This window comes from Euprymna scolopes, chromosome 4, assembly GCF_053919585.1.
Source record: "Euprymna scolopes isolate OS-2025 chromosome 4, ASM5391958v1, whole genome shotgun sequence".
Lineage (NCBI taxonomy): Eukaryota > Metazoa > Mollusca > Cephalopoda > Sepiida > Sepiolidae > Euprymna > Euprymna scolopes.
The window spans coordinates 168,831,806-168,859,318 of NC_136485.1; the positions used below are offsets into that span (position 1 = coordinate 168,831,806).

Consider the following 27,513-nt stretch of genomic DNA (forward strand, 5'->3'; position numbering starts at 1 on the left):
CTACTTGATTAATTTACGTGATTTTTGGAATACGATATTTTCTTTACGTCACTGATACATACACCGTCAAGATTTTTCTTTGTTTTTTTTATTTTAATATAGGAGAAATTCTGGATACGAAAAAGATCTTTCTGTGTCTTCTGTGTTAATGCTCACCTAAAAATGTTCCAAAATGAATTAATCGATTTTGAAAAAAATATATGCAAACAGACAATGACAAAATTGTAAGTCTTTTCCGATTAACGGGCTGACGACCTGGGTGTTCAAAGTTCGAATCCAGTTCGTTCCACAAAATCACTTTAACTTAGGATGTTGGCAACCTTCAGATAGTCCTCCCACCCCGCAATCCACGATGTTTTGTCTGGAAAGAATTCTAACTATAAAAATATCGGGGGAAAAATGCCAACAATAGAATCTTCGGATTCATTATAGCTAAGTGACGATGTCGCGACACCATTTTGAAATTCATCACCGATTAGATCTTTAAAAATAGAGTTCAAAATCAGTCTTGTCCTCTTTTGAAATACGATATTTTCTTGCCGTCACGGACACATACATCGTACAGACATTTCTTTATTTCTTTATATGGGGGTAATCTATGCCCCCTCCCTCACCGAACTGAAAACACTATCAATAATTCCCCCCCCACACTCTTTATCTGTGCCTAAACCTAGACGTAGATTCCATGAACAAAGTTTATTTTCTTACAACTACACGCCTGTTGAACTGTCTTTCGTTTGCTTGCTTTTCAACTGACTACAATATGGTTGTCTTCAAGTCCAACGTAAACAAGTTCTTGATGAGCCGTTTCACTTAAGTTAACAAATTTACCCAATTTTCATTCCTAACAATTACTATATTGTCCAATTGATTACTATACACTCTTTAACCCTTACCCTCGAGTGTCCACTGGGCCTTGATAAGTGGTGATGCCTATGTAAAAAATGAAACCCAAAAAACCCATTCTGGAAATGTATAAAAAGTCATAAACTTTATATAATTATGCTAGTGCTGTTTTCTTTTGTCAATATGGTTTGTGGTGTTGTGAAATAATAGTCGTAGTTCTGCAAAAGTAAATATTTAATATGAAACAAAATATACTTACAAATTTTGTTGTTGCTGTATTCATGTTCTGTGATGTTGATTTTACAGGCATTCTGTGGAATTGTGACTAAAGTAAGAACTCCGGGGAGCATCCGGCGTGGGCTGTTCGTGTGGATGACATGTTCGCATCTGGAGTCTTCCGGTGACGCGCAACACGGCAAGGAAACACTTCCGGTTATTGACTACAAGAAGACGAAAATGGAAAATTAGAGATAATTATAAGGCGTATGAAATAACACATATATACAAGCACAATTTCGATGCAAGTTCACTATAATAGCGAAATTCGGAAAACGAAAAATTCGATTAAAAACAAAAACAAAAAAAAATGGCATCTACTGATAATGAAAGCAATGATATCTATTTAATTTGTATTGAATATTACCAAATTATTTTTAAAAAAAAGTTTTCGGTTTTTATAGTAAAAACTATTGCCATATTTTTTTAGGAGCAGGTGACGTAATAACAAGGGAAGTAATTCAGTTATACTAAAAATAAGGCAAGTAACTCATACTTATGATTGTTAACACACAAATGATTGTTAACACACAAATGATTATTAACACACAATTTATGAAAAAAAAAAAATGTCCATAGTAAAACGCTATTTATCTTCCCTTGGAATCTACGGGTTTTTTTTTTGGTTTTTTTTTTTTAGCCAAACATTTTAATTTCGCTTATTTTCGTTAAAAAATGTTTTCTTTAATAATTTTTTTCTAGCTTATCATTTGTCGTAATTTTTTGATATATTCATTACTGCAACATGATAATTAAGTACGTACCATTCGTTTGCCTTGATATTCGCTATTAAAAATTTCGAATTTCGCTATTACAGTGTAGTTGCATCACAACTTCTTGATGACTGAAAAATGTAGCTGTTATAAATTTGCCTGCCCACGAGAACTGAATGTAAAAAGACCAAGCTTAACGTGATATGTCGTTACTGAACGCCTAAATGGCGTTTGTGGTCAATGATATAGCGTTCTTGTCCAGAAGTCTCTTTATATAAAAACAAAACAAAAATAAACAGATGAAAATATTTTCTAAAACCACGCAAATTGATCAAGGTTTTTCTCTCTTTTTTTTTTTTTTGCTTTTTTTTTAAATAAGAAAAATAAATTGTATGACGAATCGAGAACGGAGTGTCTCACTTAAAAAAGATAAGGTTGAAAACTCAATTTGAACTTCCGAGATTTTTTGTTTGTTTTCAGCATTGTAATAGCTACGATTTACATTAATCGCGTAAAACCGTTAAAATTATTTTCTATTAGGTTAACAAGAAAGTTATTGTGGAATTTTTAATTTTGATTTCAAAAGATGTATTTTCAAATACGTTTTCGTTATAATACCTTCAATTTATACATCATTTTAAAGAGCGTTTTTCGCCCTATCTAATCATTTTATCTAATCGTTTAAATTACAATCGTTTTAAAATTATTTGTTCTTTTCAGAACGCTGAATACAATATGGAAAAAAACAGCAAATTCGCACAATTTTCTTATTTCAATTCAAGCTAGGTCGAAAAGCTGCTGAAACAGCTTGCGATATCAACAAAGTGTTTGGCCCAGGAACCACTATTAAACGCACAGCACAATCGTGGTTTAAGAAATTTCGTGGCGGCGACGAGAGTTTTAAGATAACGAGCGTAGTGGTCGGAAGTCGGATGTTGACAACGATCAATTAAGAGCCCTAGTCGAAGCCAATCTATGCAGAATTGTTCAAGAACGTGTTTCTGAATTAGACGTAACGTATACGACGATTTCCAACCACTTGAGAGAGATTGGAAAAAAAATATTTGATAAATGGATGTCTCACGAATTGAAAGACAACCAAAAAAAAGCGTCGTTATGAAGTATCATTTTCCCAACAAGAACGACCCGTTTCTCGACCGTGAGTTGCGATGAAAAGTGGCACTTTCTCTAGTGTAATGACGTCTGTAAGCACTTCCATGGCATTGTATCAAATTGTTGATGCAGAAGTTGGCACATTGTACATGGATAGACCATCAAAGACGCCAAGGAGATGACTCACACTATCAAAGCAAAATCACAAGATGTCTTAGACTCAAGCAATCTATATATCTATAAAAGTGAACGTGTCTGTCTGTCTGTCTGTCTGTCTGTGTACATTTCCCTACGCAATAACTCTGTCAATTTTTAGTCTATAGACTCGAAATTTGAAATACCGGGTACTGAGATTTGGGAAAATCGATGTGACGGGTGTCAGCCAGAAATTTGGCTGTTAAGGGGTCAAATTTCAACGATTTGACCTTTAAGAACTCTACCAAACTCCTCCGACAATTTTGGGTCTAGACACTTGAAATTTTAGATATAGGTTCCTTGAACATGGATCTAACTTAATAAAGTGATTTGAGCCCGAAACAATAAATTTTAAGGGGTCATAATAGGGGTCAAACTTTTAAAAAATTAACCATTTTTTTTGTTTTTTTGCTTTTTTTTGCACAGCATACACCTCCAAACACCCGAGCAACGCCGGGAACCCCTGCTAGTGTATAATAAAATGAGTTTTGTATAATTAAAATCTTTATTACTAGTAACTAGTAGCTTTAGACCAAGTATGGAATAAGGAGCGTGGAAGCCAAGAGTTTCGAAGAGGACACTTCTTAATCGATACCAGTTGACTGCCAACACACGTGTCATTTGCAAACATACACAACCTGAGTTGTTTTTTTTATTTGTTGATTTTAAATATTAAGGATAATATCTATATATATATATAAAAGCGAAAATGTGTGTATGTATGTACGTATGTTTGTATGTATGTATGTATGTGTGTTTGTGTGTCCGCTAAAAACTTTCGACAGACAGAACAAAAATTCACAAACTTGGTATCACATTGAAGCTCCATCCTTCGCCCGAAAAATATCGAAAAATTGGCCAAAAACGTTAATTTTTTCACCCCGAAATCAACAATTTTCTATAGAGGGGGTCAACAAAAACCGTCCTCTCATGACGAGATCGGTTCTACGCATACGTCAGATGACGTCATGACCTGATTTAGTTTAAATAGTTGAAGAACTGACTAAATTTCATGTACGTCGTGTTAGCTCAGTTGGTTAGAGCGTTGGTTCATTATCTAAACATTTTGTGTTCGAATCGTGGTATGAGATGTCTTTTTTTTTTTCGATTTTTTAAATTTAAATATTGAACCATTGTTATTTAAGCCATTTTTCACATAACGTTCGTTTTTCTGTTTTTTTTTTTACTTCGCTTATTCTTAGATTTTCATTAACACCCCCACCCATGACCACACACCCCAAAACACCCGGGTACCCACCGATATTTTAAATTTTAATATCGAAACAGGCTTATTTAAGCCATTTTTCACGTGTTTTTTTTTTGTTTTTTTGTTTTTAGTTTTAATGTTCGTTTTTCTATTTTCTTTTTTGTTTTTTCGATTTTTACACTTAACATCGTTCGTTTGCTTTACGTTAGTTTTTTTGTGTTTTTTTCGATGTTTTGATTAGCCCTCCCCCTCCCACCCGGGTACCCTCCGCTTTTTGTTTTCTTTTTTTACTTCGCTTATTCTTAGGTTTTCATTAACAACCACACACACCTACAAACACTCGGGCAACGCTGGGTACTCCCCCCTGCTAGTATATATACAATTTTATGGTGGTGTGGTATTGTTTAACTGAACCAGACTTTAACCTTTTGAAATCTAATTCGTAGAATTAAACAGTCTGATTTGATTTGCTTTATCATGAGAAAAACAACAGACGGGAGATAAGATGGTAGATTTGATCCCGTCTTTAATTGACCATTAAATGATTTGAGAAAAACCAAATTGAAATAAATTAAATGCTTATTATTTTCGTGGAGCCAAATTAGCCGAATGTCACGGGATAACTAAGAACGGGCAGATGAGCACATTCTGTCGGTATTTATTCCTCTCCCACCGCGAGAAATATGAGACTAAGGTCAGAAAGTGGGATTTAAAAATCAACGCCCCAGCGGTGGAACACTCTAAGCTTGCAAAAGATGCTTGTGCAGCCCCGTCGGCAGAGACGATTAGCAATGAACTAACCCTTTTTCAAATATAGGCAGTAAAGCCCGGAAGAGTGGACTTCCTAGAACTGCACAGGACTAGTTCTGACATCGCAACCATTAGGGAAAGATCATCACAGGAATTGTTTATTCTGTGTTGAGTTGGTAGCTGAGGGCTAAAAAATCACATTCTCTATAGGACTAAATTAAATGCAATGATTTCATTTGAAAGCACTTGTAGCATTCTTCTTTATCCTTTCGAACAAGCAATGACTTATTCCATCAACCATGGCCGAGTAGGAAGCTTAATTAGTTCGCAGTTGCATTTTAGTGTCGCCCAGACTGAGGATTAAACTTTCGACCTCCAGAAGAGTGTAATTTTCAACGGAATTTTACCGAGTATTTGCGAATTTGTTGCCGTCGATACCCTCCTTCAGTCTCGAAAGACAAAGGATACTCCCTGTAGAGAGAGCTTCCCGTGTAATTGTGGGGCAAGAGTTGCGCAATCTGCAACCACATCTCTCCTGAATCGGCACTGCTTGAATCCAAAGGAGACGTCCAGGACGACTGGAAACAATAAAGAGATGAGCGGAGAGCACGTACAGCACCTGGAAGTCCCAAATCGGCACCCATTTAGCACTGACCAGATTAAACGTTGCTTAACTTCGGTGATCCAACGGGAACCGGTGTCTCAACGTGATTATGCCGTATAGCATGTGATTATGCCGTGGCATAGTGGATCAAATACTTGGTAAAATTCAGTTGTATGCTGTGACATTAACACTACAGATGAGAACGGTAGTCCGAAGAATCCAAAGAATACAAATAACAGATCTGTATCGCAAAAATTCAGAAACATAATATTTAAGTTCAGTTCGGCATCGGGAATCCAGCATTGGATGAAGTAACAATTTATAGTGCTTAAAAATATTGGCTGCCAGGCGGGAAATGTATTTAACTCTGCCCTGGTAAATATATCAAACTAACAATCTAACTCTCCCAACTCACCTGTCTTTTTATTAATTAAATTCTATCCAATTTTCACCTTTACCGATTATCACGATATGCACTTAATAGTTTAACTCTTTCTCCCTCTCTCTCTCTCTCTCTCTCTCTCTCTCTCTCTCTCTCTCCTCTCGCCTTCTTTCTCTGTCCTTTCATTAAATGTGCCATATTTTTGGTAACAATGTCTCTGCGTATTTTATCAATGACGATCCAGCTAGTAACCCGGATGCTCTACCATAGATGTTATTTCCTTACCTTACCAATGTGTATACGTATTAAGTTATATAGGGAGTGAAATTTCCACTTCGAAGTTAAGATTAGAAATGACATTAACCTGTCAAAAGAAATGACGTGAGAAAACAACGGGTTCAAGTATAAGCTACGTGATAAATAAAAAACGTCAGCCTCTTGGGTCTATGACTGCTTATCTATCAGACTTCACACCCAAACTTTACGTGGAATGGACGGTGGGCCACGGAAACTAAAAGTCGCAGAGCGGCGCTAGGAGACTCAAATGATAGGATTTTTTTGTGGGCAGTTCTTTTACGGGTCTTTAACCGGTTAAAATAGTTTTTAACGGATCAAAAATTGGTCAAAATTCAAAAAATCGTTATACATTTTGTACATTCATCTTAGTTTATTTTTAATTTTTAATCAGTTCATATGCGTGTCAAGTTGGTACAGTGGTAACGTCATCAGCTTTGAACGGTACAGTTTTGCTTTCGGTTTCGATTCTAGCTGGTGGAACCTAAATACTTTTTCTTTTACTTTTGAAATCTATAATAATATAAACGAAATCTGGACAAATTAAAGTATCATATTTAAGCGTATTTTACGACTGGGCAAAGCCAAGCGCCCCCCCCCCCCCGCAAATAATATTAAAATAAGCAAAAAAATTATGACCTAGAGCGGGTAAATATTGCGATAATCTCCACAGAGCTGCTAATAAGAGAGAAAGGGTAAAGGAAAGAGAGAAAGAGAGAGAGAGAGAGAGAGTGCGCGTGCTTGTGTGTGTGTGTGTGTGTGTGTGTGTGTGTGTGTGTGTGTGTGTGCTTGTGTAACGCAACTTAGATAACTGTGATGTTTGTCCATCGCTTGCGAAGATGACCGTGGTCATACAATTGTTCTGTGGATTCTGATGTATCTCCCGCATATTGGACACCTTTGGAATGACTCTGTAGCAGCGGTGCTGACTGTTCTGTCTTTTTTCCCCCTCTCGCGTTCTTCATTGCGTGCGGATTCAGCAATTGTACCCTTTTTATGGCTTGCGGCACGCCAGTAACATCTGTCTTTCGTTAGTTTTTCCCATGAGTTAGAATATAAACCAAAATATACATTTGCGACGACTAAACAACTACGACCGTTACGAAGACAGAAAGAAATGGAGAAATAAAAATATGACTGGCAAAATATCTTATCATTAGTGGCGGGGCTTTTCTACAAAAGTTTCTGAGAACCCTACATGACGTGCACATCAGCTAATATTCTGGTAGCAACTGACTTGATTTCAAATCTTGCTTATGCCTTACGTTAATCAACCAGCTATATTGTAACAATTTCTCTTCAACGACGTCCAGCGAGTGATGTCACCAGATTTGTCAGCTCTAGTTCATGAAAAGAAAACAGAGTTCTCCTTTATCAATTCACTAGCAGGGGTGCCCGGCGTTGCCAGGGTGTTTGGAGGTGTGTGTTGAGCAATAAATAATAAAAAACAAAACAAAAAAAAACGTGGTAGTAGCAAGGCAGGCTCGAACCCATGACGCGAAGGCGGAAAAGAACGTGAATGAAAAGCTGACATCTTACCGCTACGCTATGATGGAAAATGAAGTGAAAAGCGTTCAAATTTAGCGATGCCAATCAAAATGTTGACTTGCTTCCCATAGCAGCCTTTCTTAATGATTTTTCTTTCCAAAACCACCACCACCACCACTACCACCACCACCACCACCACCATCATCATCATCACCACCACCACTACCACCATCATCATTCTCATCTCCATTATTGTTTTTTGTTTGTTTACTTACCTCCCCACGAGGGCAGAGTTAGACACAAGGTCGGGTTTTCATCGTCATTATTGTTACATCCAACGACACCGTCACAATATAATTCTCGTACGGAAAACCTACTCATTAAGTGCTATTTACAATTAACTTCAAACATACGAGGATCGTTGCAAAAGTAAAACCTCCTATTTTTTAATTAAAAAATTAAAACGTTGAAGACCTACGAAAACAGGTGTGGTACTATTAAAACTAGCGAGCTTGTGTGCCACATAATTTATTTTTCTACATAGTCACCACCATTCTCAATGACCCTTTGCTCGCCTCTTATAATGCGTCAATCGTGAAAGCCGATCTTTGTCACTCACATCTCTGTCGTCACTCTGAAATCGACGAAACCATCCTCCTAACTGTGCTGACATTAACGGCGCCGGTTTCGTAAACATTCAACAGGTGCCAGTGAATGTCAATCGGTTCAATTTGTGTTGCATGAAGGAATTCAATGACGCATCTCTGCTTCTGTCGTACGTCTACGATAGGGGTTGCTTTCTTAGAATTTCGCATCGTCAATATCTGCTATAGAGAAATGAAACTTTCAGGTTATGAATGCATAAGTTCAGCCATCATAGCAATCCAATTTGTGACCCCTTCTGAACCATTCGGGCGGAATAAAAATAGGATAAATTACTTTTGGAACGATCCTTGTATATAACATTGCAGGCCGACGATCTGATGTATCGTTGTGTTCAATTCTAAGAGGTCCAACATCCTAGGTTTTACCTTCTCGTTTGACAAGTTATTAGTTTATTGCTAATCGCTCCTACCGGAAATGCTGACGAAGTTACTCAGGTATTTTTGATGGTCAAAGTGCACTTTCTCTAGCTTCAGAAGGAGTGTTACGACTGTACCTTTCTCACTGCCATCCCCGGCCTGAACCCGCTGAGCTACTTCGTTTGGTCATACGTCGAGAACATTACCAACATGACCTCCCACAACACCAAAGTCAGCTTGATAGCCGCCATCCGTCGAGTATTCGCCGGCGCTTGTGGAATAGACATGCTCCTATTCTGAACCAGTATTGAGGCAGTATTTGAGGCTGAAGGCGGTTACATTGAATAGATGTCAGCTCTACTACATAATCAAGTTACCTGAATTAATTTTTTTCAATAAAATTTTTAAAATAAAACTATAGTGTTTTAGGGCGACAAATTTATCGTTCCACCATGTATGTATATGTGTGACCATATGTGTGCACGTGTGCACATGTGTATGTGTGTGTGTGTGTGTGCGTGCGTGTGGATGTGTTTATATTAAAAGACGAACATATTTACGAAGCTTAAATCACATTCCCATATGTCAAGAAGTCCGAAAACGAAAGCAACTGTTTGTCATTATCACCGAAACTTTTTCCTCCATCTTTGTCTCTTTTTTATTTATTTCTTTCCATTCCTTTATTCTCTTTCTTCTTTCTACAACCTTTTCTCTTTCTCTTTCTCTCTTTCTTTTCCCCTTTTATATTTTCGTTTTCTGGTGTTCTATTTTCTTTTCCTTCATTTTATTTGCTGTTCTTCTTTCAAATTCGCCCACACATATTTTTTAAGAGGCTTCTTGTGCCAGTCTGTCATACTTAAGCTTGAAATAATATTTTCGTTGATCTGTCACATTTAAGCTTTTAAGCGTGAAGCAAAATGTTCCTATTTACTTTGCCTCCCCACGAGAGCAGAGTTAGGCACCAAGGTCGTTTTATAATGTGGAGAAAAGGAACAAAAATAAAAATTGTCACAGTTGTGAAGGATCTCACCTCCACTAACTGAGGACAAAAGTTTGAAGTGCGGCATCAGAAAAGATACTACGCTTTGAAGGCTTGAATCAGAATGTTAATCGGTCTATCTCGCTAAAGTTTGAATCAACACTTTTTTGTGTGTCTGTCAAATTTAATTTTGAAATATTATTTTCGTCGGCTTGAAATGGTATTTCATTTGATCTCTGAAATAGAATTTTCATTTCACGTATTTTAAAAAAGGATTTTCATTGGTCAGTTTAGCGATGAATTATATAAAGCTGCATAGAAATGAAAATTTATGAAAATTTAAAGTTCATATTTTGCTATTCATATTTTTTCTTCGTAGTTGTTTTTTTTTTAATTTCTTTAACGTTTCTTTTAATTTTCTGTTGTCTTATTTCGTTTTTTTTAAACGTTCCTTTTTTTCAAGTTCAGTCAATATTTGTACAATTGCATTAAAACAAAGCATCTGTCGAATTTGCGTAGAGAATATAAGAATTGCTTCCTTTGGTAACTTATGTTTAAGATGGCACCTTTTGTTCCCCCCGTAGGGAGTGGGTATGGGTTATCCTGTAAGAGAGGAGGTAGATAGAGAGGGAGAAAGGGAGAAATGTGAGAGATACACAGAGAGTGCGATGGGGAAGCGACAATGTTAGAAATATAAGAATCTTCGTGTCGCAAAAAATTATGTATATAATTAGAAAATCTATCTATCTCCTCCCCCCTCTTTCTCTCTCTCTCTCTCTCTCTCTCTATATATATATATATATATATATATATAGAGAGAGAGAGAGAGAGAGAGATATAGATAGATAGATAGATAGATAGATACATGGGGCGTTCAAAAAGGAAAGCTTCCTATTTTTAACTTGAAATTTGAAAAATTCACATAACGGGAGTGGCACGATTAAAACGATCGATCTTTTTTGATCCAGAATTTATTTTGCCAGCGATAGAAGATGGCCGTGTATGGGCGTCTGGAGCCCACTTTGTCATAGCAGGGATTTTTCATAAGTAAAGCACCCCTTTAACTTTAAATAACAATTTAATTGATAATATATTTAATTGAATTTATTTGGAATTATTTCCGACATCGACTTTTTTTTATAAGACATAGAGTTATTTCCCCCTGGAAACCTCGAAACATAAAAAGAACAAATTCTTCACTAAATAAATTAATTTGTTCATCTCAATAAGTTTCTAGCTTGAAAGAATAAGTCCTTGTAGACGAAAAAAATTTTTTTTTTGTTTTTTTTTTTAAATATTCAAACAAAAAACAAGAATAAACTGAAAGATTTCATTTGTTTGTTTTTATTATTATTGAAATAGGGGTACATAAACTTTGACCGCTTCGAATTCAAACTTAAGCAACACTTTTCGAAACAAAAAAGCCCCCGCCCACTCCAAAAAACAAATCGACCCCCTCCCTAAAAAAAGTAAATCGAAAATTTCCTTTATTTACGAAAAAAAAAAAGCTAGTGAAAAAACGTTTTTTTCACTGGCTTTTTTTTTTTCGTAAATAAAGGAAATTTTCGATTTGCTTTTTTTAACGGTGTGGGGGGGTGGCTTTTTCGATTTTCTATTTTGAGTGGGGGGCTTTGTTTTGTTTTTAAAAGTGTGGCTTTAAAAAAAATAAAAAATAAAACAAATGCATATTACGCACGCGGTAATGTTTATAAAATTATATTTTCAGGTTCATGAAGCCAAAAGTCGTGTCAAAACAGTGGGCAAAATAGATTCCAAATTACCTTTTCTCTTCATTCGCGTTTCAGGTTCGAGTCTTCCTACTTGGCTATTTTTATTGAAACAAAAGTTGCTTTCATTTATTTTATTTATTTATTGGGGGGGGGGTCTTTTCAACGCACGGGCAACAAAAAATACTCAATATACGGAGAATAGTTTCATCTCTTTGTATCCCTTCTGCCGAAATATTATTGGAGAGGGTATCACGTACTTCTTTTTTTGGGTGATTATATTAGCATGTTGTCCGTTCTTTTATTTTTGAAATTCTTGAGGAGGTATCCATGTTGCCCATGATGAAAATGATTAATATACTTAGGTGTGTTCAAATGGAACTTCATGTCAACCCGAGCGATGCTGGGTACCCATGCTAGTATATTTATAAATGTATATGCGTAGATGTATACTATGTGTGTATACTGTAAAATATATATATATATATATATATGATGGACTCTCCCATCGATTTCAACGTATGAGTTACCACCACAACAACTAAGTTGCTCGGAAATCCACACAGATGATTTGTTTATAGTGATGAAGACTGTGTAGAACCATTCACACATTTTGGTATTACTGCTAACCTTTGTCGGTGCAGATGGCTGCCACAGGACAGAGCATACAGTAAACCGCAGGTTTTTACATCTGAGTTTCCTTCTCCTAGATGCATGTGTTAACGAAGACTGGGAGCGCCTCCTAGATACGAACCTGGAAATTTCTACGACTCGGCGCGGTGCATACAGCACCTAGTTTCACAAATGGTTACCCATCTGGCACTGGCCAGGCTCAAGTTGCTTAACTTTGGTGATCTGGCAAGAACCGGTGTGCCAACATGATTCTGCCATACAAAAATTATATATATATATATATATATATATATATATATATATATATATATATATATATTGACAATTACATTTTTGATATATATATATATATATATATATATATATATATCAAAAATGTAATTGTCAATATATATATATATATATATATATATATATATATATATATATATATATCAAAAATGTAATTGTCTAGTTTAGATGCTTGAAAATACCATAAGCTTGAAATAAATTATTGCATCGACAATTATGTAATTTCCGTGTTATATTTTTATGTTATTGCTCTGTTTACCACATTGAGCTCTCATACCCGGATTTCCTCCTGGAATTATTCTATTATAACACTATATATATATATATATATATATATATATATATATATATATATATATATATAGTCCTGGTCAAAATCATAAGACCACTTAAGAAAGTAAGCGTTTACGCATATTATCGAATTTTTAATCAAACAAATGGTTGAAACCATTGCCAAAAAGGAAAATATGATGGAAAAAATGAAGTCTGCTTCATTCAAAACCTTAACCCTGATCTAATAATTATTTAAAAAAAAAAACATTTTCACCTGGTCAAAATGATAAGACCACTGATAATTTATCTAACAAAAGGCAATTATAAATTACTAAAAAGGGTCTGAGTATTTAGTATAGCCTCCATTATTACGAATTACTTCAAAAATTCTTTTCGGCGTGCTTGCGACTAAGTTTTTTATCAGTTGTGAAGGAATTTTATCCCATGTACTGAAAACTGAATCAGAAAGTTCCTTTATCGAATCATACTGGGTTCCGTCCTTGAACACTTCTTTTGCCACCCATCCCCAAAGATTTTCAATGGGATTCAGGCCCGGAGAACATGCTGGATAATCTAACAATTCTATATTATTTAAAGAAAAGTATTCTCGTGCTTGTCGAGAAGTGTGTGTCGCAGCGTTGTCTTGCTGTAAAATCCAATTTCTTTCCCACAGACATGGACCTTCAGTCCTGATAGAAGCATTTTTAAGCATTGAAATGTACTTCAATGATGTTTCCCTTTTGGCAATAGTTTCAAACATTTGTGTGATTAAAAATTCGATATTATGCGTAAACACTTACTTTCTTAAGTGGTCTTATGATTTTGACCAGGACTGTATATATATATATATATATATATATATATATATATATATATATATATATATATATATGTGTGTGTGTGTGTGTGTGTGTGTGTGTGTGTGTGTGTGTATGTCTGTGTTGCTGTGAGTGTATTTATATATATGCTGTGTATACACAAATATATATTTATATTATATATTCATACATATATAAATATATGTGTATATATACTGCATGTACATATATATATAAGAGCAAGTACTTTTATATATATACATACATATATATACAGTATGTATATATACATATATATACAGTATATATGTATATATACAGTATATATATATATCATTATGTATGCATATATACAGTATATATATTAATATATATGTGTATATATATATGTATATATATATACTGTACACACATACACACGCACACACACATACACACACATATATATGCATTTGTGTGTGTATGTGTAGCAGTGTTAGATTTAGATTAAATTAATATTACATATGATCAATACTATCGATATTGAATATTAATTGACTCGTGAGTAAAAATGATCCTGAAAATTATTAGTAATTAAATAATGACTGATAAGTGTATGTCTACGTGTATGAAAAATTTTTCTACATTTATACCGGCGAGAAAGCGAGGAAAAGGGAGAGAGAGGAAGATTAATATATATTAATATATAGTTTGGTACCTCTTGCTCTTTGTATGTGAATGTGTTTTTACGTTTTTGTTTGAAATTGTTTAAATAAATTGAGTAATGCTTACAAGTTTTAGAAATATTTACAACCATGCGCACATGTAAGAATACAGACACCTTTCTGCGCACATACTGGCATGTCCGAGTCGAATCTGTGCTTGGATATCTACGCTGACTTTGCCCCTCAGTTGTAGGCCTCACCTAGCAAGAGTCGCTCTGTTTTACAGCAACTGTTTATAAAGCTGTTTCTGATATCTTTTCCCCCTTCCTTCTTGGATTTTCTCATTGTTATTCTTTGTAACATATTACGTGATTTATTTCTTTATTTTTGTTTTGTTGTTCTATTTTCTTTCCTCGTTTTTTCTCTGTTTATTTTAGAAACGACAAGCCACGCTACTTGCGAACACATGTGAATTTTATTAAGACGAACCTCGCGGTTCATCTGATAAAATTAAAAAAACGCTATATTTGTTTCGTAATGCAAGTAGTAAAATTATATATATATATATATATATATATATATATATATATATATATAACGTTTATATATATGTGTGTGTGTGTGTGTGTGTGTGTGTGTGTATGCGTGTGTGTGTAGAAGTATTAGGTTGGTGCAAAAAGAATATCGTTTATATATATATATATATATATATATATATATATATATATATAGCTGAACGTAAAAAAACGACATTATTTTAGCACCAGCCTAATATAAAAAAATGTAATTAAATTCTGTACATTAAAGATTTACGGCAAATTTATTATTTGACAAGAAATACGAAGCTTTAAAGATTAAAGATACAATAGTATATAAGCTGTAATATTAGATTATTTTAAAATTTCCTTTAATATATATATATATATATATATATATATATATATATATATATATATATATATATATATATATATATTATTAGCATGGGTGCCCGGCGTTGCCCGAGTGTTTGGAGGTGTGCGTAGAGCAAAAAAGTGGAAGTAGGAAGGAAGGCTCGAACCCGTACCGCGAAGGAGGAAAAGAACAGGAAGAAAACGTGACGTCTTTGCTGTTACGATCACTGCCAAACCGGAAGCGACGTAGGTTTAAATTAAGGCTAGATAATCGAAAAGAGGGGATGACTTTCGAAAATATCGGTGAAAAAAGCCACCCCTCCCTGTAGAAAAGTGTCCAGTTGAGGGTGAAGAAATTAAGGTTTTTAGCCAATTTTTCGGTATTTGTCGTCTGAAGGGTCGAGCTTCCAAACGATACTGAATTTGTGAAAATGCGTCGCATTTGTCGAAAGTTTTAGGCACACATGAAAACATATGTACATGCATTTATATATTGGTAGCTCAAATTTTCGACTCAACCCTATCTCTGAGTACTCTTTATGTAAAATTTAAAATGTTTAGACCAGAAATTGTCTGAGTAATTTGGTAGACACCGCAGAGGTCAAATTTTCTTTAACTTAGACCCCTATTATGACCCCTTAACATTTATTGTTTTGACCTCAAATCAAGTTATTAAGTTAGATCCATGTTCAAGGCACCTATATCTAAAATTTCAATTGTATATACCCAAAACTGGCGGAGGATTTCGGAAGAGTTCTCAAAGGTCAAACAGCTAAGTTTCTGGCCGAAAAAGATTTTCCCAAATCTCACTACCCTGTATATCAAATTTCGATTGTGTAGGGAAATGTACACAGACAGACAGAAAATTTCACTTCTGTATATATATAACTACTTAATTTACTCACATAAATCCATATACGAAAGTATAGATTTATGCGTAAACTTTAAGTATTTACTTCAAAAGTGCTCAATACGTAGGTAGAGCTAGTTAGTAAGTAATAAAATGTATATGGCGATTAAGCTACACTAAATATTTCGAGTTTCATTCACTCTAGGACTCTTCAGGCTTATGCGCGAATTCTGTGGTTGTTTGTCGTTTTTTATATGCGCATCTTCCTATAAAAACGACAAACAACCACAGAATTCGCGCATAAGCCTGAAGAATCCTAGAGTGGATGAAACGCGGTATATTCAGTGTAGCTTAATCGCCATATGTATTTTATAACTTACTATATATATATATATATATATATATATATATATATATATATATATATATATATATATATATAAGGGAGAGAGAAGGAGAAAGAGAGATAGAGAATAAGTCAAAGCGTAAAGTTACATAGGAACTTTATTACATTATCAAGTCAATAGAGGTTACAGAAAGAGGAGTAAGGGAAAAACCTCTTTAGACTGGCATTTCGAAGCTAAATGCTTTTCGTCAGAAGAGGAGAAGAGGCCGACATAATGCAAAGTTAAGGTAAAAAGACAACACGGACTTTAAAGACATGCAGATGCCGAAAAGCTTTGGAGATTAGAATTGGAAAAAATATTTTATAAGGGCGATATGATGACGCTAGGCATTCCTATATATATTTTATCGAATTCTAGATGCGGGAGGCAGATGAGACACGATCAACATATTGACATGAAATATCTTTATTATCACGAAAGGTGAAACATTATCTTTATTCGCAGAAAAATTTTATTTGATGAATTCATGTTTATGTGGATTATTCTACTTCCGGTAAAAGTTAATTGTTTTAAGTTTTCTGTCTTAAATCGTAAACTTTTCTTGACATATTTTCTTTCTTGTATTTTTTTCATTTTATTAAATTTAATTCTTTTTTCATCTCATTCTTTTTTCTTTCATTTTTCATTCGTTATTTTCATTATTTGCTTCTTTTATTTCATGTTTCCCTTTCATATTCGTTTCGTTTATTCGCTTTTCTTTATTTTCATTCGTTTACTATTCTTCTTTAATTCTGTTTTTCTTCCTTTGTGTTGTCTTTCTTTAATGACATTTTCATTTTTTCCTTCGTTGTTTCTATCGTTTATTCTTTCACCCTTTCTTTTTTATTATTCTTCTTTTTCATTCCTTCGTTTTTTTTTTTGTTGTTGTTTTTTATTCCTTTGCTTTTTTCCCGCCCTTTTCTTTCTTTTACATTTTTTCTCCATTTCAATTACAATAATAATAAAAAGAAAGTGGACTGAATGAAGTCTACACCCCTCTCCCCTTCACCCCTCTTCTCTCTCTCCTTTATCATGCCACCAGCCTTACTTTCAATCATGTAACAAAAGAGATAAGCCACATTTCATCGGATAAATAGTGATGATGGCTAGGGACATGAGGTTCCGACGAGAAAAATATGTCAAACTCAGCAAAACAACATAAAAATCACATTGACAAAAGACATTTGCAGAATAAATAAATCTGCCCGAGTGCCAAGATCTTAAAACACATAACTAAACTCCGTAGTGTTGTAGCACAGCGCGTATGGTGCGCATGTAAGAAAATCAACAGCAGTCGTAGGATAGCTGACTAGCAAAAATATTAGCAGCAGCCGTCTTAGCACATATGCAAATTAAGCAAATGGGCACGTGCTGACGTTACGGTAATGGAAAGAGGCAAAAGAGAAAAGGCACCACGTGGTCGAGTAAAAGAGAAGTAAAAGTGCTGGCGGGGAAGATGGACGTGTGAAGACGGGCGCGAGAAAACACTGGCTATGGTCGGCGTCAGTTTGCAGGGAAAGAGACTTTTAAAAAGCACATGTGTGTACGAAAAAAAATTTGGAAAGATAATGAAATGCGTTGTTGTCTGAAGAACCACGAATAAATAAATTTCATTAGAATTTTTTTAAAATGCTGAGTCGGATTTTATTTCTTCCTTTTTATTGTTTGCTCCTTTGCGACAAAGTCTCAGACAACATGATGGTCTTAGGGATTAAGGTGTAACGTGTTACTGTATTCTTTTATTGCAATTTGATGTTTGATACTATTGTTACATATAAGGGTCCTTACGGCTGTAGCGATTAAGTTAGATAGTGTGAATTTTGACAAGGGTCACGCATAGTGTGTATGTGTGTGTGTGCATGTGTGTGTGTGCGTGTGCGCGTGTGTGCGTGAAACGACACTAACCCTATTCAAGTTTAACCGGCTTCCCCCGACGGAGGAAGTTTCATGGGAGTATGAAATTCATAAGCGATCCCCAAGTTGCATGTATGTCCCCGTTAGGGTAAATGAAGACGTTAGGTTTTTGCAGCTCTTGCAGAGAGGTGTCAACGTCCTACTACATGCAGCACATGGAATTCCCAAATTGGTAACCCATATTAGTAATGACTAGGCTTCGATGATTTGATGGGAATCGGTGTGTCAACGTGATTATGCCGTATAATAGTGCATACAAGGATAACGGGATCTGCAAAGAATCACATCCAGAGAAAGGTCCATTCATTCCAATAAAACATTGAAGAAACTCAGCAAACGTTTCCTTTTGTTTCTTACATGACAAGTTTCATTCATCTTAGTTTAACAGACGATATGATCGAGTACCACCAAACGAAACGGTCAACGAAGCGCCAGACAAGGGGATATAATCCAGCACGTACAAGCACTCGCCCATGTATGCATAAAGACTTAATTTTGTTGTTGAAAATATAACACTAGAAACATAATCGGAGTGTGGAAGAAAAAGATAAGCGCTTCTATGTCATGACTATTTTTTAAGTATGTCGTGTACACATGTTCTTGGCATGTAATCACGTAGACACACCAGTTCTTGGTAGGGTACCGAAATTAGACAATGTTGAAAATACTAGGCGCTGTATGTAGGAAGATATCTACACCTCCCTTCAAGAGCTGCAAAAACATAACGTCGTTCCCCCCCCTTGATCGGGATATACTATGCAACTGGGAATTTGATTTTCCTTTGAGACTTCGTCCCTCAGAGGAAGCCGGTTCAATCCGCCTTGGATGGATGAATGAATGAATATATAAGCTGGGAGACAAGACGTTACCCGTTATTGAATGAGGATCAACAAATGTTCCACACTTCCAGTAGTGCACTGGGAGAAAGCCCACATTCCCCACCCTCTGCGGTGACTTAATGCACAATACATTGTGGAGTTCATTGCACTGTAGAGAACCTATTGTTGATTTTATGAAATTATTTTGTATAATGGTTTGAATTAAAGTTTAAAATGCAAAAGTCAATTATCATGGTTCTATTAATCTCTACACAGAACATTCATTTGGAATGCGTCCCTGCTTTACTTAATGTTAATTGTATACATCCGACGTTGTTTCCGTTTAGAGCACAATTGGACCTTGATACTTGACTTTTATCTTTAAACCTGTAAGTAAAGCCATTATTTAATGTATTGCAGAATAAGTCACTGGTGGGAAGCACGTGAAGCTTCTTTCCAGTACACCACGGGTGGCCCCCAATTAGAGAAGGCAATCAATCGATTTGATTGGAAAATGAGTGATTTTACTGATTTCAATGACAATAAAAGTATGGGACGATGGAAAATTTGATGATCCTCATTTAATCCTGGACAACATCGGGTCTCCCTGCTAGTATATGCATAGTACACAATGATCACTGCACTTCTTCATTTGAAACTGCAAAGTATTTTCGTTTTAGTTCGTTATGCCAGGACTGCACTATAATAAACAAAGTCTCTGACAGTATAGACACAGCACTCTCCCTCGACACAAGCGCACAAGTACACGTATTTGTTGACTTTATTGTCCCCCCAAAAAAACTGGCTTGGATTCTCTACTTACACAGATGCAGCGGGCAGCACAACACAAAGCTTCGCTATATCTCACTCCCTATCACAAATGGTTACGTTTCCAACCCGTTTCCCTGACCAGCAAGAACAACACGCATCACTTCTAGATCTGTTTCTGACCACAGTTCCCGATGATTGTATAACAAATGCTGACAGCCCTCTCGGGAACGCTGACCATGCAGTGATAATGGTCAAAATCGCCCTACACTCTAGACCCAAAACTGAAGAGCCAGTGCTCAAAACAACGAGATATTATAAAAAGGCTGGCTGGGAAGCCATCAGAGATCTTATCAGAGATGACCAATGGGGAAATAATTTTTCTCTTCCTGCTGAACAGTGCGCATATGAGACCACTGAATGGTTCAAAACAGCAATTGAAGCACATTTTCCCATGCGGAAATTTTATAGAAAGTCCCACTCTCCCCAATGGTTTACCTCTACTTGCGCAACTGCCATTGCTCAAAGGCAGCATGCATACCGCAGATTTATCCGACATAAGTCCAGTTCAAACAGACATAAGTATATAGAAGCTAGAAGTAACGTTAAGAAAGAAATAGCGACAGCGAAGAGAGAATTTACTGAAACCACTAAAAAACGCATCAAAGCACAAAAATTAGGAACACGTGACTTCTGGAAAATCTACAACAGTGTAGCAAATAATGGGCAATCAACAATTCCCCCACTAACCAACAATCACGAGGTTGTTTGCTCAGCAACCGACAAGGCTAATATGCTTGCCAGTCGGTTTGCCTCCAACTCCACACTGGACCCTTCCAACCACCCCCTGCCTGACTTTCCTTTGCGAATAGACGCCATGCTAGACGATCTAAAAATCACTCCTGCTCAGGTGCATGCTATCATAAATAACCTTGACACTTCAAAAGCATATGGACCCGATCTCATCCCAGCTGTGCTATTAAAAAGTGCTCAACTGAAGTAGCTCCAGTTCTCTCCAAGCTCTACAACAAATGCCTTAGCAGATCTTGCTTTCCGGGCTGTTGGAAAACTGCTTTTGTGGTACCAGTATTCAAGAATTCTGGCGAAACCATCAAATTATCGCCCCATTAGCCTCCTCCGACTTTTCGCTGAAATATTAGAGACCATAATTAACCATGCTCTAGTCCGTCACCTTTCAGATGCTAAACTTCTGACTGACAAACATTATGGATTTAGACAAGCCCGTTCCACAGCAGACATCCTAACTGTAATTTCTGAACGTATATACCATTCACTGGACAAAGCGAGGGAGGGCAGAGCGATAGCTCTGCATATATCTAAGGCTTTTGACAGGGTATGGCATGAGAGTCTCCTCAGGAAAATTAGATCATACGGTATCACTGGTAGAATACTTAACATAATTAAATCCTTCTTAGATAAGAGAAAAATCCAGGTTCTCCTCGACAGTCGTGCATCTAAACAATATGATATAAATGCGGGAGTGCCTCAGGGGTATATCCTTGAACCTCTATTGTTCCTAATATTCATTAATGCCCTCCCCGACAAAATTGCCTCTGAGATGGGTATATATGCTGATGACACCACACTCTATAACAGGCATGACAGGAAAACAAATGAACACATATCTAAAGAAATGGCAAAGACACTAGAGGATGACCTCCAATCTGTAGTGGAATGGGGACAAAAATGGATGGTCACATTCAATGCTGCCAAGACTAAACTGGTTTCCTTCAATAATTACAAGAAACCTTCTCTGCCACCAATAGCAATGGCCAGTGACTCTTTATCTGAGAGTACACCTTTTAAACTGTTTGGCCTAACGTTCACAGGAAACTTGAGTTGGAACAATTACATTGAAGGCATTGCCAGGGCCGCTTTGAAGAAGGTAGGCTCTCTCTACCGTGCTAGAAAACTACTAACACCCGAAAGTATCCTGTACCTCTATAAGGCCAACATTCACCCATGTATGGAGTATTGCTGTCACATTTGGGCTGGTGCATCTGCTACTAGTCTCTCGCTCCTAGACAAGGTTCAAAAGAGAGTCGCCAATTTGATAGGCCCTGAACTGGCATCCAAGCTTCAGCCTCTGTCCCATCGACGAAACGTTGCATCTCTCTGCCTGTTCTACAAGTATTTTAATGATGAATGCTCTGGCGAACTGCAGACACTTGTGCCCCCACGACGTAGACACCCTCGACAAACCCGACAGGCAGCTAAATCCCACCCCACACAGTAGAGATCCCTAGATGTAAAAGATCTTTCTACTCTAGTAGTTTCTTCCACAGAACCGCTAGACTCTGGAATTCCATTCCAGGTCCCTGCTTCCCCAACTGTACTGTCATGCAGAAGTTCAAGTGTAACGTGAACCGACATCTTGCTGCTCATATCTCAATATAGTACTCCAGTAGTTGTTGCCCCTGATAGTAGCTCCTACACTAAAGTGGCAATGTGCTTTGTTTGGGTTGAAAATGTAATAAAAAAAAAAGAAAGTTTTCGTTACAATATCTTTACATTATATATCATTTTAAAGCGTGTTTTTCGCTTTATCTAATCGTTTGGATTACAATTGTTTTAAAACAATTATGTCTTCTTTTCAGAACGTTATATACAAAATTTAAGAAAAGCAAATTCGCACAATTTTCTTATTTCACCTCAAGCTAGGTCGAAAAGCTGCCGAAACAGCTCGCGATATCAACGAAACGTTTGGCCCAGGAACCACTACTTAATGTACAGTACAATGGTGGTTGAAGAAATTTCAAGACAGCAACGAGAGTCTTGGAGATGATGAGCCTAGTGATCTTCCATCAGTTGTTGACAACGATCAATTAAGAGCCTTAGTCGAAGTCAATCCACGCAAAACTGTTCGAGAACGTGTTTCTGAATTAGACCTAACGTATTAACGTATACAACGATTTCCAACCACATGAGAGAGATTGGAAAGACAAAGACACTTCGTAAATTGGAAAACAAAAAAAAACTCTTCATGCTTTTCAATATATGTTTGAATGAAAACTTGCTGCCTTAATATACACGATCTATTAATGAATATCTATCTGTCTGTCTGTCTCTCTCTCATACACACACACACTCCTTCTCTCTCTCCTTCTCTCTCTCGTATATATATATATATATATATATATATATATATATATATATATATATATATACACCCACAAACAGCTTTCCCGTTTCATCACTTTAACTAGACGCAGGAATTGGATCCATGCTTTCTTTGTTTCTAATGAAGTATTTTCGTTGGAATCCGATGATGCAATTCAACACATTGGAATTTCTTACTAATTATTTATTTGTACAATTCCGCTAGCGATGCTTACACCTCCTTCTGAAATTCAACCTTAGTAAAGAATGAGGTACCCGATGGCTTCCTAATAAAAGGCCATGCTTGACGACGATGACGTCATTCGAGAATCGTATCCGTTTCCATCATGTCTTTTGGTTTCCATTTTCGAATTACTTCTCAGCGTAATAATGATGGATTCATCGACTTAATTGGAAACAATTTTCATATCTCATGCCACATTTTAATGGTCGCTTATCTCTCGGCGACTTTCTGGTATCAACTGCGATTTCGATGCCAAATACAATTATGTTATTGAATTTTTTAAATGATTGATAATTTGGATCATTTTTGATGATTCAGACTTCCGTCCTCACCTTGAGTGTTATTTTAACAAATTTTTGACAAATATAATCTCCGATCTTCTTTAGAAAAAGACTCTTTCATTCGAACTCGAAAATCAGTACGGAATTTCGAACACTTTATTTAACTCACAGGGGTAGCATGTTCTCGTTCCATCAGCCATGATCCAGTAGAATTCTTAAGTTATTCGCAATTGTATTCTTAGTATCGCCCACACTGAGGATTGAATCTTCAACCTCCAGAAGAGTGTCACTTAGAACTGAATATTAATTAGTACTTTATCCGCGCTAACATACAACCCCGTTGATTAAATAAAGAGTTCCATTCAAAACTTCAAGCAAATTCTAGAGTTCGACAAGATACAGTCGAAGAAGATCGGAGGTTCTATCGACCTAGCTGCCGTGAGAATTACACTCAAGATTAGAACTGTAATCCGAATAATCCAAATAATACAATGGATGCTTTGGCCTTTGACCTTCGAGTCAAAATGTATTTGTTCTGTTTTCAGTCGGGGGAGAGAATCATTTTTGACTGCGGCCATTTTTTATTTTTGTTCCACCTCGAGTGCCTCATTTTAGGGCACTGGATATTCCCCACGTAAAATATGACTTTGCATCTAACTTTGCCTTCGTATGAACCCCAGTACATAGGGACTAGATATATCAATAGGATTAAATTGAAAACTTCAATCCATTATATAATCGGCTATTGATTGTCTTATTTGTTTTATTTTATTGAAAATTCAAGGGTCCCCTTCCTAGAAGGCTAATACTTTATCTCCATATGAGATACAAAGATATTTGAATGTTTTATTAAAGTCCTCCTTTATCTCTTAAACACAGGGTTTGTAAAGAAGTCGAAAACATAATTTTCCTCTCTACAATCGACACTTTTGAAATGATATAATATATCATTTTTTTTGGGGGGGGGGGTTCTTCGTGATACTGGATTCTAGGAAAATAATTTACCTAGTCTGGTGGGGAATCAAGCTTCGTGTTGTTATTTGAGGTGATATCACTTTAAAAAAAAAGCACACTATTTTAAAAAAAAAGCACACTATTTAAAAAAAAGCACACTATTTAAAAACAATGTAAAAGAATGATTTTTGGAGTCGCAAATTAAGCTCAAATGTTTTCAACATAAATCGATAATAGATGTATGGAACATCAACATAAATCGTAATAGATGTATGGAAACTAAAGCCGTTTTCAGGACTGCCAGCAACCATTGTAAGAAAGTAATAAGGAACGCAAGAGAGTTGTATGCTCAATCTGTTAAGTCCAAAGTAGCTGAGCAGCGGCTTGGTTCCCACCAGTTTTGGCAAATAGCAAACAGAATCCTGAACAGAAGCGTGTGCTCCATCCCAACTATTATCAATGGACCTGAGGTAATCTCGTCAGCATCAGACAAAGCCAAACTCTTTGTCAAGAACTTTGCAGCTAATTCTACCCTTTGCGACCAAGACCGCCAACCCCCAATATTTCCTCCTGTATCAGAAAACACGCTATGTGATATACGTATATCTGTACGTGATGTTGCCAAGCTAATCAAAAACCTTGATTCCAGTAAAGCAACTGGCCCTGATGGTATTCCAATTATAGTACTCAAAAAACTTCAACCTGAACTAGCGCCCATACTTACAAAACTGTTTAAACGTTGCCTTAAGGAGAATAGTTTCCCATCTCCCTGGAAAATCTCATCAGTATGCCCTGTATTTAAGAATTCAGGTGATCGCTCATCCCCCTCTCAGTACAGGCCAATAAGTCTCCTGTGCGTCATGAGTAAGTTGCTAGAATCTGTGTTAAATACAGAAGTAATCAAACATCTCAACAAAAATAACCTTCTTAGTGACACTCAATATGGTTTCCGTTCTGCTAGATCTACAGCAGATGTCCTTACAGTTATATCGCATAGGATTAGCAAATCTCTCGACGGTGGCAATCTTTCTAGGGCAATTGCTCTTGACATATCTAAAGCCTTTGATAGGGTATGGCATAAAGGTTTACTTCATAAGATCGCTAGCTATGGTATAGCTGGAAAAGTCTTCTCAATTATTAAATCATTTCTTTCTGATAGGTTCATAAGAGTAGTAGTTGAGGGGCAAAAATCAGAAGCTCTCAGTATTAATGCCGGTGTCCCTCAGGGATCCATCCTGGGCCCAACTCTTTTCCTGATCTACATTAATGATCTTCCAAATCATATCCTTACATCATTTGTAGACATTTATGCTGACGACACTACCATTTATGGTACCACATCTAAGACAGTAAACGAGCAAGTACTCTCTAATTCTCTCTCCTCTGATCTTGAGCATGTAGTACAATGGGGAAAGGAGTGGCTGGTTACTTTTAATGCATCTAAAACCAAGCTTCTCTCTTTACATCATCAACATTTTAATCCACATTTGTCATCAATTGAAATGAATGGCTCTCGTCTTCAGGAGGCCTCAAGTTTTGACAAGCTTCTGGGCTTGACCATTACTCCTGATCTTAAATGGAACACGTATATCAAATCTGTTGCCAAGGCCGCTGGAAAAATGGTGGAATCTTTCTATCGATCCAGTAGATATCTCACTGCTGATGCTATTCTCTACCTATATAAGAGCCAGGTACGTCCAAGGATGGAATACTGTTGCCACATCTGGGCAGGAGCTGCTAGAAAGGACTTGTCCTGCCTTGATAGAGTTCAAAATAGACTTCGTAGCCTCGTAGGAGATGTCCTTTTCTCCTCCTTGCAACCTCTATCTCACAGAAGAGATGTTGCGAGTTTGTCTCTGATGTATCGTTATTTTCATGGAAAGTGTTCAACTGAGCTTCAATCTATGGTCCCCCCTCGCCAAACTTTCACAAGAAACACTCGTCTAGCTGTAAACACTATCAATAATTTCCCCCACTCTTTATCTGTGCCTAAACCTAAACATAGATTCCATGAACAAAGCTTCTTTCTTAGAACTGCACGCCTGTGGAATTGTCTTCCGTTTTCCTGCTTTCCAGCTGACTACAATATGGTTGTGTTCAAGTCTAAGGTAAATAAGTTCTTGATGAGCCGTTCCATATAAGTTATTAAATTTACCAAATTTTCATTACTAATGATTACTATATTGACCAACTTCTACTGTACACTCTTTAACCCTTATCCTTGAGTGGCCTCTGGGCCTTGATAATGTGGTGATGCCTTTGTAAAAAAAAAAAAAAAAAAAAAAAAAAAAAATGTCCTACGCACATATCCAGAGTGCAACAGACAACTACGGAATGTGTTTTCGATTGTTTAATTTTTATACTTGTAAACTCATGCTCGCCTCCTCGGCAGTCACCAGTATGTGAGAGACAACGACATGGCTAGAATGAGAAGAGAAAGAAACCATGACACACAGTGTTAGGGTCGGCGATTAATATTAAACCCTGTATGTGATGTATAAATACTCAAATGTTTTATTTTAGTTATTCTTTACCTCTCACACGCTAAGTTAGTAAAAAAGTTGGAAACATAATTTTCTCCTCCTAATAACCAATTTAAAAATGTTATAGTATATCGTTCTATTTGGTCTCTTGGTCTTACTTGATACCAGGAAAAGAATTCATCAGGTCTGGTAGAGTATCCATCTATGTGTTGCTAATTGATGGAACATCACTTAGAGAAGGTGCACCATTCCCCGTAAAAAAAAAGCAATGTAGGTTAGCCATAGCGAGATTTTCTTTGTGCTGCGAATATTATGCGATTTTGAATATTTAGTCAGGCTTTACTTTCAGGGAAAGTATCTTCATTCTAGGTTGTCGTGACAAACCCTTGTACAGAGAGACCTTAGACACTCGAGGATAGCGTCTAGTAGGCATTCAAGTTCTCACCAGGTTGTGTGTGCCTTTTTGTATGTACAGTTAAAAGTAAAAACTACAAAACAAACACACATAAAGTTCATATATTTTAGATTAGCCTTACACCGGATGAAT

The 27,513-nt window shown here is 36.3% G+C and overlaps 1 protein-coding gene across 2 annotated transcripts in view; it reads right to left on the reverse strand.

The window, feature by feature from the left end:
• Positions 1-27,513, reverse strand: part of LOC145270132 (thrombospondin type-1 domain-containing protein 4-like) — a 256,325-nt gene that overhangs the window by 114,888 nt on the left and 113,924 nt on the right. For both annotated transcript variants that reach the window (XM_080125744.1, XM_080125741.1), the window contains exon 2: positions 1,106-1,286. In XM_080125744.1, coding sequence (XP_079981870.1) covers positions 1,106-1,286 — 181 coding nt within the window. The remainder of the gene's footprint in view (positions 1-1,105; positions 1,287-27,513) is intronic.